This window comes from Vigna unguiculata, chromosome 11, assembly GCF_037176805.1.
Source record: "Vigna unguiculata cultivar grain cowpea cultivar isolate G323 ecotype 2 chromosome 11, ASM3717680v1, whole genome shotgun sequence".
Lineage (NCBI taxonomy): Eukaryota > Viridiplantae > Streptophyta > Magnoliopsida > Fabales > Fabaceae > Vigna > Vigna unguiculata.
Window position 1 is genome coordinate 35,436,445 of NC_140802.1, and position 12,494 is coordinate 35,448,938.

The 12,494-nt window shown below is 32.4% G+C and overlaps 1 protein-coding gene across 6 annotated transcripts; it reads left to right on the forward strand.

Annotated features, from left to right (window-relative positions):
* Window positions 1-783: 783 nt before the first annotated feature.
* On the forward strand, window positions 784-10,228 carry LOC114168187 (transcription activator GLK1-like). Of its 6 annotated transcripts, none has more exons than XR_014986576.1 (8): window positions 784-1,739; window positions 2,157-2,297; window positions 2,706-3,002; window positions 4,129-4,185; window positions 7,077-7,375; window positions 9,682-9,800; window positions 10,021-10,041; window positions 10,138-10,228. XR_014986576.1 is itself a non-coding variant. In XM_028052924.2 (6 exons), the coding sequence occupies exons 1-6, from the start codon at window positions 1,248-1,250 to the stop codon at window positions 5,317-5,319; spliced, it is 1,242 nt and encodes a 413-aa protein (XP_027908725.2). In that variant the 5' UTR covers window positions 799-1,247; the 3' UTR covers window positions 5,320-5,670. The 6 variants fall into 6 exon arrangements, 1 of the variants encoding a protein (XP_027908725.2); XR_014986579.1 differs by having other exon boundaries at window positions 10,143-10,228; XR_014986580.1 differs by having other exon boundaries at window positions 785-1,739; window positions 7,104-7,375.
* Window positions 10,229-12,494: the final 2,266 nt, after the last annotated feature.

The following is a 12,494-nucleotide window of genomic DNA, read 5'->3' on the forward strand; positions in this document are numbered from 1 at the left end:
TATTTTGAAAATAATAGAATATAATATCTTGTATATGTATGTTAAAAAGTGTAAAAACATTCTTAAAAGATGATAAATATATAATTTTTATTGAATGATCTAAATTAAAATCATATATATCAAAATTATGAACATAAAAAATTATAAATTATTATCATCACAAAAATATTACAACTTTGGATACTAAATAGTTTACTCATAAATATCCATAAAATATTTTAAAATATTATATATATATATATGTTCGATTAATCAAGAAAACAAACTCTAACCGAGATTATAATAAAAAAATTATGATTACGTGAAATAATACGTTAAAAATATATTTTAAATTGAATTTAATCTTATAAAATTAACTTATAAAAAAAATTATAATTATTTATATATTATAGTAGTAAGATTTCTATGATCTCCCTGTTTAAATAATGGAGACGTGTGTAGCTGATAAGTTTAAAAGCTCTGCAGTTTTTCCAATTATATGATGATCACAGAAACAAGATGCGTATGCGTAGCTATTATCTAGAAGTGCAAAAAATACAGCAGTGAATTTTGTCACTATGGCAAACAATAACGCAGCACACATCCCTTTCACCACTGTGAAACACTGTTAGGATCAGACACACCATTGATGAGCTTGTGCCACCTACGTCTTTCTCTCTCTTCATTTTGTGCACATAGTTACAAAAAGCTCACATGAGCACTTTCAAGTGAATATTTCAAAAAAAATGAGAGAAAAAAGCAAACAGAGTCCCTTATAATTTCATTGTTCAAAAAAAGGGCATCCACAAATGCAATACAATGGACGCAGAGAAAACCGTGCAAGTAGCACACGCACACTTGCAAACGAAAAGCATAAAAACAAAACTCGGCCAAAAAAAACTTGTGGCTGAGATCCAATCTCCCATTCTCCTTCACAGCACTTCCAAAAAGGGAACATCACATAAAACCTTTCCACACACCATTATATGTTGCTCAATCCCTTCTCCTCACACCTTCAGATTCAGTTCAAACCAGAATTCCCATTACCCTTTCTCTTTTACACTTTTTCCTACCCTTTTTCTGTATTACATTTTCATTCCATGCACGTGAGTTAATGTATATATACATATATATGTAACTAGCTAGCACTGATTCAGAAAAGGGTACGTTGATATATATATATCTACATATATATATATATAGTTTTTCTCGTAACATATCATTGGAGTTTCCAATCTCGCGTAACATAGAGTGTTGATTTGGGATTGATGCTTGCCGTGGCACCTTTGAGGAGCATCAAAGATGAAAAGAACAAAGGAGAGATGGAGGGTTTCTCGAAGGCAGCAAAAACAGCATCAGATGATGTTGACTTCGATGAACTTTCTGAAGGGAACTTGTTGGAGAGCATCAACTTCGACGATCTCTTCGTCGGCATCGACGTCGGCGGAGATATCTTGCCGGACTTGGAGATGTTTGGTGAGTTTTCCGTCAGCGCCGGGGAAGAGTCGTCGGAGATGAACTCATCGAAGGAGGAGAACGACCAGAATTGTGTTTTCACTGTTACAAAAAAGGAAGAAGAAGACAAAAGTTGTTGTGCTGCTTCAGGTCATGAAGACTCGGGGTCAAACCGGAGCAAGAATGGTGAACCGGTGGTGGTGAATCCTGCGCCAAAAGAAGGTGGAAAAGGAAGAAAATCTTCATCGGGTCAGTTGAAGAATAATAGTAATAGTAATAATCCTCACGGGAAGAGAAAAGTGAAGGTAGCTAGATAGTTTGTTGTACTTTGAACTTATCTGCTAATTTATTTTTCTTTCTCTCCCACGATTGGTTTCAGTGAAGGTAGCTAGTGTCATGAGACACGAGTCATGTGCAACTGAGCTAACACTTAAGGTTCTGTCACTGTCTCAATTATGACTCATGACAAGGTCCCTTTGTATCACAAACTCACGGGTACCGTAAGGGTGTAAAGAGAGAGAGAAATTCCGAGTATCAGTGCCTAGCATTAGAAAAGATAGAAACTTAGATTCTTTATCAAACAGATTGTAACCAAGAAAAACCCAATTCAAAGTAAAAATATGAAGAGAAAACAGCGTCTAATAGTTCTTTTATGTTAGAAGTTTTTGAGCTTTGAAGTAGTGTGTGTATTTATGCTTTCCTTTTTTCTGGGTTATGTGTAGGTGGATTGGACCCCAGAATTGCACAGGCGATTTGTGCAAGCTGTGGAACAGTTAGGAGTGGACAAAGCAGTGCCTTCAAGAATTTTGGAGATTATGGGAATCGATTGTTTAACTCGTCATAACATTGCAAGCCACCTTCAAGTACATCCTCTAACCTAATCTTTTTGTGTACTCATAATTTCTTTAATTAAGCTGAGGCTTCATTCTAAATCTTGATAATTTTGGAACATGAGAAAGAAACTTTTTTCTGATATGTATGGTTGAAGGACAACAAAGAAACGCGTTTCCATCAAGCAATTAATACACCGTTTCATTAAAAACATAAAACCTCCAATCACAAGTTGTCTCTTAATCAATATTTTTTTAACTGATATGCGACATGACACACCAGTTTGTTCGCATGCAGTGGCCAAAGTTTGGACTTTTTGTTTGTCCTATGGTTCCATACATTAGATGCTTGGTTTTGAATCAATGATAATAATTGAAAAGCAGGATTTGAGAAAAAGGTGTCTGAAACTTTTTTTTTTTTTTTTTTGTGTTTGAATGCAGAAATATAGATCTCATAGGAAACACCTTCTGGCTCGTGAGGCTGAAGCAGCAAGTTGGAGTCAAAGGAGAAACATATATGGTGTTGGGAAGAGAGAGGTGAGTCCATGGCTAGCACCCACCATGGGGTTCCCTCCTCCAATGACCACAATGCACCATTTTAGACCTCTACACGTGTGGGGGCACCCCTCCATGAACCATTCCTTCATGCACGTGTGGCCCAAACACCTTCCACCTTCACCACCACTCTCATGGCCATCACCTGCACCACCACATGACCCTTCATTTTGGCACCAACGGGTTAACTCTCTCAACTTTTGTTTCTCTTTCTTCTGAAAAACTCATAATTATTCAAATTTTGAACTTCATTTCAATAATTATGCAGGCACATGTGCAACAGTATAAAGTAGGCTTTACTTTATCAATTAATTATATCTGAATCGTACTATATGTTATTATCTATTATAAATGTTTATATAAATGTGTATATACTGGAATTGATTGTTTTATATTGATAATGCATAACATATTTTTATATGTAGAATCAGTTCTCCTTTTAACTAAAAAATTATATCATTATATATCCATTTTTTTCCCTTATCTTTTCAAGCATGCCGTCATATCGAAACCACTTCTCTCTTGTCTCTTTGCCAACCCTTTGATCGAAAAGAATTTTATTAACAGTAGTCTTTAAGTTTGATTGGAAGATCTTAAAGGGGAAAATGTTTATTTCTGAAACATTATAGTATAATTTGTAATAGTTTCATTCAAATTCAAATTATCTGTTTTTGATTTTATTTCTCATTTCCTATCTGTTTATAAAAGGCAACATCTTAGGAAAACTATTCGTACAATAATACTATGATTTCTTTATTTCTTATTCTCATTCTTTATTTATTTATTGATGTGATTTAATGTAAATTATTAATTAATATACTATTGCTTTTTATTTTAAAAGAATTAATGATCAAAACTAAATTATATCAGAACGAATAAAAAATGAGAGTTTTTCATTCTCTTAATAGTTTAGGAAGTTTTATTAATAATACTTTTATTATTTAACTAGACAGAAAACTAAACAAATAATTATTAAAAAAAGAGAGACTAATTTGAGTTTATATTAATGGAATGGTATTTCAACAGACAATTTTTGTTTATACTTGTTTGATATTATCTTTTATTACCCTTTGCTTTTCCTTTTTCATTACAAATACAAAGTTCACTTTTTTATGATAATTTTCCATTGCATGAAATACCATTATTGCAATAAGCCACTGACATAAAAGTTACAGTATCTTCAATAATACAGTCACTCGTACAGACATCGTAGTTTAACTTTAATTTTTTGCAACAAAATAAAATTACATCTATTTATGGTTCCTCTTTTCTTATTTGTCTAAGATTTCATATATATGTCTTGAAACAGGCTCCAAATGCTCTAATACCAGGAACAGCTTGTTACCCACAACCTCTGACACCAACGGTAACTACTCATTACAGCCTTACTATTTTGGAGCCATGCAAATTGTCTTCACCTTTATCTTTAAAATCTGGAATCATTTTACGAACATCACTACAGTATAATGTTATTGTCATATTTACTTGCAACCACAAACACAAGAACTATACAGTAGTATAAAATAATTGTCTCATTTTCTGGCAACCAAAACACATGCATATACTATATTGCAGTGTAATTTTGGCTCACTCACCACAGAGAAAATACAAATATCATGCAGGGTTTTGGAACTCACCATGTCCCTGGCATCCCACCCCATGCCATGTACAAAGCAGATCACAGCATTGCCATCCATGGTCCTCGTCCTCTATTAGATTTTCACCCGGTAGATTTCTATCTTTGTTTCTCTTTTTTAGTTCAATGATTATGTACAAAAAGTACAGAACAATTTTACACCGTTTATCAGACTTTTTTTTTATCCACAATTATTAGTAGTTAGTATGTTGTTAATGCAGTAGTTGAATTCACGACCTCTTTCGTTTTTCCTTCCAAATCTTTCGAACTAACTTTGTAAACTTTCAAATATTAGTAGGAAAATTGAACGTAAAACTTCTCTCACTCTCTCTTCTAACTTTACCACTTATCACTGATATATACATATATAGGATGATATTAATACATAACCTAATTCTTTTTTTCTTTTTCTTTTTGTGTTTTCTTCCCACATAAACATAAACATGTGTATATGCATGTGGAAAAGTTCATAGAATTGTGAATTAGGTTTTCCTTTAAACAGTGACTCTTATGATGAATTACATACCTCAGTTTCTTTGCTTTTTCCTTTGATTGTGCTTCATCACTTCTTTTCCACATAGACACAAGTATATCTTGGTCTAGCTATCTAACATTTGTAGGTTCTCATGGATGTGTTTGCGTGTGATTGTTCTACATAAAAAGAGTAGAACTCCATATGACTGATTACTTTTTTGTGTTTATCTTAATTTGCAGTCAAAAGAGAGCATAGATGCAGCTATTGGAGATGTTTTATCAAAGCCATGGCTGCCATTACCTCTTGGACTGAAGGCTCCAGCAATTGACAGTGTGATGAGTGAATTACAGAGACAAGGGATTCCAAACATTCCACCTTCCAGTGCTTGAAATTGAGCAACCTTTGAGGGAATGTTCTTCCCTTTGGTGTCCTTTGAAGGACACTTAACCCTAATTTGACGACTTCTCATCAATTAGATGTTGCATTTCATATATGTTACATCTAAGCTACTATGTGAGTTCATCATGTGCTTCTTCTTTTTCTTTCAACACCAGAAAGAAAAGAAGAAAAAACTTCAAGAACTTTTCTAATTTCCCTGAGCTATAATGCATGAGTTGGTGGTTTCATCATGGTGTGGTGATTATAGCCATTTTGTATACGTGTACGGTTGTAAAGGCAGCTATTTTTGTAATAGCTTCATCAGCTGAGAAAATCTCAATAAATTTACTGCTTTCATCAAATGTTTCTTTTTCAGTTAAAAATCTAATTGATTGAGTGTTCACTTTAGGATTTCAACTTATTTTTTATCATCATCACCCTACATTTGAGAATAAAATTCAAGAGAAAATAATAATTATATTTACCTCTCTTCTTTTTTTATTATGAACTATGAGATTTGAAGAATAGAAGTGAAATATATGTGCAAAGAGTTATCCTTGTATGAAAAAGGAAAAAAAGTGCGAAAATATAAGTTTTTTTTTTAGTTTTAAGTTACATGCATAAATTTTAAATTGTAAACAATGAAGTATTCAATGTATTAAAGAAGAATTTTAAATTTAAATAAATATTTTTAAAAGGTTTCAAAATAACAAACTTAGGGGATGTGTAAAGAAATTTTAGCATAAAGAAAAATGTGAAATTATAGTAAATAATATATATAAATAAATAAATATATATATATATAAACCTGGAAAGCATATAAAATTTGTTTTTATAATTATTAAATACGAAAGCATTATTAATACAATATATAATATATAAATAGCATATTTAAATATTTCTGGATTCTATAACTTAAAAGTTTTAAAAACAAATATTCATGACTTTATGTTTTAAAAAAAATTAAAGACATATAAAAGTATTTATTTTCTTAAAATTAAAACTAAATAAATAATAATAATGCTAGAATACCATAGAATAATATTTATATTAGTAATGTCATAAATATGATATAAATTTTTTGCTTTTTTTGAAATTCCTAATATTTTAAGAAATTTATAAATTGTTGTAATATCACCTTTCAGTTTCTGCATTTTGTCGGAGTGAATAAACCAAATATGGCTATGACAAGGACTTTTCAATTCTTATGCCCGGTAATTTTTGTTTTTAAAGTTGACATATATATTTGAAATTTGTGAGAAATTCAACAATTTTCTTTATAGATTTTAGAAACTAAGTTTTTTCACTTGGGACTTGAGTGGATTGAGGGTTTGTGATTTTGGATTTTAAGAGTGAATTATATTTTCAAGGATCAAGAAAAAAAAATGGGGGTTTGATGTCTTTGTGAGAAAGGAGGAGGATAGGGAGGTTCTATGGAGATTATAATATGAGAGTTAATTTCCAGATATAAAAAGATCCCACATTAGTGTAAAATATAGCTACAACATGTTTATCGACGATGTTGCAGCGTAGACGTAGTCAAAAGAAATGCGATGGCATGGGAGTAAATAAATATAACAATTTAATGACGGTTATTTTAAATGGAAAACCGAAACAACGCTCATCTTAAAATTCATCCTTATAAATGTTCGAATAACGACGGTTAAATCTTAATCGTCGTTGATTAGCTGATAAAAAGTTTCATTTTTCATTTTTCACTTTTCCCCTTTGCGACCACTGTTCAATTTCTTCCCTCTGTCGCCTACAGACCTTGTCACTGACATCGTCGTTACAGACCACCGTCGACGCTTTCCTCTCCCGTGCAGTCGCTGCCACTGTCGAAGCTGCCACCGCCATTGTCAAACGTCGCCCCCACTGCTGGTCGAGCACCCAATGGTACTGGAGTTGCCACCGCTGCATGCGTCGCCACCCCAACACCACTGTTGCGCGTTTCTCATCCTGAACCCATGACCACCGTTGGTTTTGGTTCGTTGTTCCTCCCTTCCACGTTTCTTTAAGCGCCATTGTTGCTCCTTTCCCATGGTAGAGCCGCCTTCGTTTTCACAGGTAAGTTATTTTGTAATTTATTTATTTATTTTTTGTTATTTATATCTATAATTAGTTTGTAAATTGATTATTCTTAGTTTTTATTTTTTAAAATCAGACATATGTGTTTCATTGAATATTATGAATAATGTCTTGTTAAACGTGTTGGTATTGAATTTGGGGTGACCTGTACCTTGTAATTATTATATATATTTAGTGTTGAAATTATTAAATATTATAAATATATGTCTTGATAAAGTCTTGGTATCGAGTATTATTTGTATTTAGTATTGAAATTATTAAATATTATAAATATATGTCTTGATCAAAGTCTTGGTATCGAGTATTATTTGTATTTAGTATTGAAATTATTATTACATGGATCAGAGTTGGAGTGATCTATCCCATATAAGTGATGATTATGAGAGGGGTTAAGGAGTTTATAGAATTCGCTCAATGTCATGTTAGTAGTGCAGAAAACAAAGGAATGATAAGGTGTCTTTGTGTGAATTGCTTGAATGAGAGAATATTGGATGTTGTCGAAAATAGGGAACATCTTTTATTTGGTGAATTTTTGAAGAATTATATAACATGGATGTGGCATGGTGAACTGGTAGACACTCCAACTGTGACTGAAACACATGAATTTGTGTATTCGACAATGGAAGATAGATTAGAGGATATGCTCCGTGATGTTGGAGTACAAACTTTTGCTAAAGTTGCATATGAAAATATGACTATAGATGCAGAGACCTTGTTATATCTTGGTTCAACTAATTTCACACAATTATCAGCATTGTTAAAGTTGATAAATTTGAAGACATTAAATGAGTGACTGATAAAAGCTTCACAAAATTGCTTCGATTGTTAAAGTAAATGCTTCATGAAAGTAATACACTATCTGATCGAATATATAAGGCAAAGAGATACTTTGTCTGATGGGTATGGAATATGAAAAGATTCATGCATGTCCTAATGATTGTATTTTATATAGAAAAGAGTTTGCGGACTTACGAAGTTGTCCCAAGTCTGGGTTGTCACGTTATAAGGTCAAAGATGATGACAAAGAGAATAATGATGAGGTCACAAAGCACGACCCTCTTTCGAAGGTAGTTTGGTATTTACCAATAATTCCAAGGTTTAAAAGTATGTTTGTGAATCCAACTGATACTAAAAACCTTAGATGACATGCTGATAAGCGAAAATGTGAGGGACAACTTAGTCATCCTGTAGATTCTGTGCAATGGAAGAACATTGATAAATAATTTCTTACATTAAAAAATGAATCAAGAAATTTGAAAGTTGAACTAGCTACGAATGGAAGGAATCCTTATGGAATTTAAGTACTGATCATAGTTCATGGCCCATTTTGTTAGTGATTTATTGCCTCCAAGTTTGTGAGAAAGTACATGATATTATCTATGATGATTTCTGGTCCAAGACAACTAGGGAATGATATTAATGTTTATCTTAGTCCATTGATTGATGACTTGAAGTTGTTATGGGATGATGAGGTTGAAGTCTTTGATGGGTTAGCCAATGAATCTTTCTAAATCCATGTCATGTTATTTTGTACTGTCAATGACTTTCATGCATATGAAAATTTGTCAGGTTATAGTGTGAAAGGTTACAAAGCATGTCCGATTTGTGAAGAAAACAAATCATATGAGCAATTAAAACATGGGAGGAAAACAATCTATCTTCAGCATCGTAGATTTCTAAATCTATTTCATCCATATCGTAGATTGAAGAAGACCTTTAATGGAAACCAAGAACATTACATTTCTTTAATTCCATTAATTGGTGCTCACGTTTATGAGAAGGTGAAAGGTCGTTATGTAGATTTTGGAAAAAAAAAAAAGAAAGGCAAGTGTGACTAACATATGTAAGAAGAGGTCAATACTTTTTTATCTTCCATATTGTACCTATTTTCAAATGCATATGGGTTGACAATAAAACTGGTGAAAGTTGATGAATTGGGAATGACATTGGTTGACTTTCGAAAGGTAACATATGAAGATGAACCATTTATAATGGTATATCAAGCTTCAAAAGTGTTCTATGTAGCTGATCTTGTATCTGAAAATTGGCATGTTGTGTTACACGATAAAAAGGAGACCAACAATGAACATGAACAAGCCAATGAAATTGATGAGGTTGAATCATTTACATCAATAATGATTAAATAAAATCATTTACATCATTTACATGCTGAAGGAATATAGATATATATACAATTTATTGTCAACTTTTTTGTTATGAATTATATTTATCGCCTTTATTTATAAGTAATTTTATTAATGTTTTTCATTTTCATTTTAAAACAGGAAGATGTCTGATGATGAAGGTCCTCCCAAGAGATCTGGCAAAGGAGCTACTAGATTAAAGGCCCTCAAGAAGTTAGCTAATGGGGACAGGACACCGGTGAATGTCAATGTCCACATTGGTATGGCAATTAGGCCTAATGCATAACTTTTTAACACCTATCTCCGTGTAGTGGCTTTTGAGAAGATATTTATATTGACTCCGTCTTAGGATCATGTTACCGAGTAGGAGAGAAACATCATTTGGGAAGATATTTTGATAAGAAACTGAGTAAAATTTTCAAACTTACTTTGAAATATAAGGAGATGTACTAATATATATTTTTGTCCTTATATATGTAGATGGCTTTTGATATCCCTAAGGTGAGAACGCTGAAGTCAATGATTTTTTTCTCCAATTGCTACCAAATGGCATTAATTTAAATCAAATTTGACAACAATTTATATATATGATGCTAGAAAAGGGGAAAGTCCTTGAACCAAACACATTTGCATTGATGAAGAAACTTGGCAATGGTTTCTACAAAGTCGAGAAAGTGAAAAATGGGAGGTTAGTATTATAACTTATATTTATTTTGTTACTATTTATTATATATAATGTTAAATACTAAGTAACTTTCATACAAGCACATAATGAGACTCCACACTTACTTTCTCATGGTGAAGAACAAAAGATTATTAGAGAAAAGATTAAGGCATGTTCTACTTCTGGTGATGACAGTGGTAATGCAGATTCAATTAAAGCTCCATCCCCACCGTCCAGGCATGAGAAATGGAAGCAAACCCATCTAAAAAAACGAGAACATGGACGTTTGATGAATCATAGTGGGCAGTTGAGCGAAATGTAAGTAAATGTGTTTCAATCATTTAATTATAAACTTTTTATTGCATATAAAGTATTTTAATTATGTATGTTTCTTTGTTGCAGGATTCTCTAGTTGAGTAGTAGACCCATGGTGGTTTCAATCCTCATGGTCAAGAGGATATTCTTAATACTGCTCTTGGACGACTTGAACACCCTAGACATGTTCGTACTGCTAGATACAATGTGGTTATTTGAAGTTACTTTAGAGGGTCATCGCAATGCCAATCTCAGTCATCCTTTGATGTGAATACGGAGGAAGCCTTGCAAAAAATGAAAGCTGACTTGGTATAGCAACTATGATAGGAGATGAGAGAAAAACGTGAGGAGATCAAGTAAGAGTGTCAGAAGATGATATTAGAGCCACAAGCGATCATGAAAGCATTTGACAAGCGATTAAAGAGCTTACTACTCTCGCAAAAGCTCCCCACTATAGTACAACTGGAACATTCACCCAGTGTCAAAGTTAGCACTAAAGGGAGTTGTTCCGCTGCAGCTAAAATAAGGAGTGACATTGGCTTCAGTTCCCAATGTGAGTTGTACACTTTGGTTGATTATGTATTTCCCTCTAAGTTGGTGGCCCACGGGAAGTGCTTTGAAGGTTCCACCATGTTACATGGTGAGTGTCTTCCCTCTCATTTGGTAAAGGTTATGGTTGAGACTTTATTTTATGGTGATGATGCAATTCTTATACTGACATTAGAGGTTGGTATTGTATCACAAACATTGAAAACTTTCATAGCCTAGCCGAAATATCTCGTGAGGATTACACCACACATTGAATTGGTTTGTATATCCACTAATATTTTTACATATGTAATATATATATTTTCCTAACTAATGCCATGTTTGTTTTGTGTGTAGTAACATTAAACAGGGTTGCATGTATCAAAAAATTGGAAGGATCTAATAGCGACATTATCGGAGTTTGTTGCAACCATGAGTACAGATGCAACTTCGATTCCTGAGGATACCAATTTTTGGGCAAAGATAGTGAGTTTTCGTTGTTCATATATAAAACTGATTTGGTGGAGATCATAGTAGGCAATGAGGACTTAAATGTCTATGTTTTCTGATTATGGATGATGTATGTTAAATTTATTAAATGTGTGCTTTCATAATCAAATTAAGTATTTCATGGTTTGTGTGTGGAAGCGGGAAAAGATGACACATGGGTTTATAGACCCTGATTTTATGACTCTAATGGGTAACATGAACGTTGTATCAAAAACCTACATCACTAATTTAATAATGTAGCGAAAGAAAAAAGTTTACCTTGTTCCATATATAGATACGTAAGTATATCCTTATTTTTCATTCCGCAACAATGTATAAATTTTGCATTTTTAATATATTTTAAGGTATAATTACTAATTTAGTACCCTAATTTTTTGGTTAAGTTCAATTTGGAACAAGGTTTAATTTTTTAATTTTTTTCTTTTGTAAAAATTTATAAACTGTCACATGTCAGTTTACCGTCATGTCACGTGGCAACTTACAATCATGACACCAGTATGACAACAGTTTTAGGACCCATCGTCATTTCTCCCCACTTTTAACAACGACAGTTTTGGAATCGTCTTCACATACCTCATTTAACCGTTGTGATAAAGCATTGCTACAATAGGGCCCGTTCGTTTGGTAATTAATAATTTGTGCTCATCCGATTTTTGCATCCCTATTTTGGTTAATTTTGTTCTTGTCTCTTAAAAAAAGAGGGGAAGTGAGTTGATTTGGTTCTAGAAGAACGAATTGAAAATTTTAATCTGTTTTATCAAATGACGCAGGTTGAGGGTCTAACTTTTTTTTTTTAATTTTTAATTTTGTATTTTAATATATATATATATATATATATATATATATATATATATATATATATATATATATATATATATATATATGCATATAATCACACTTTCAATATTTTTTGAGTTTTAATAGATTAATTAATGTT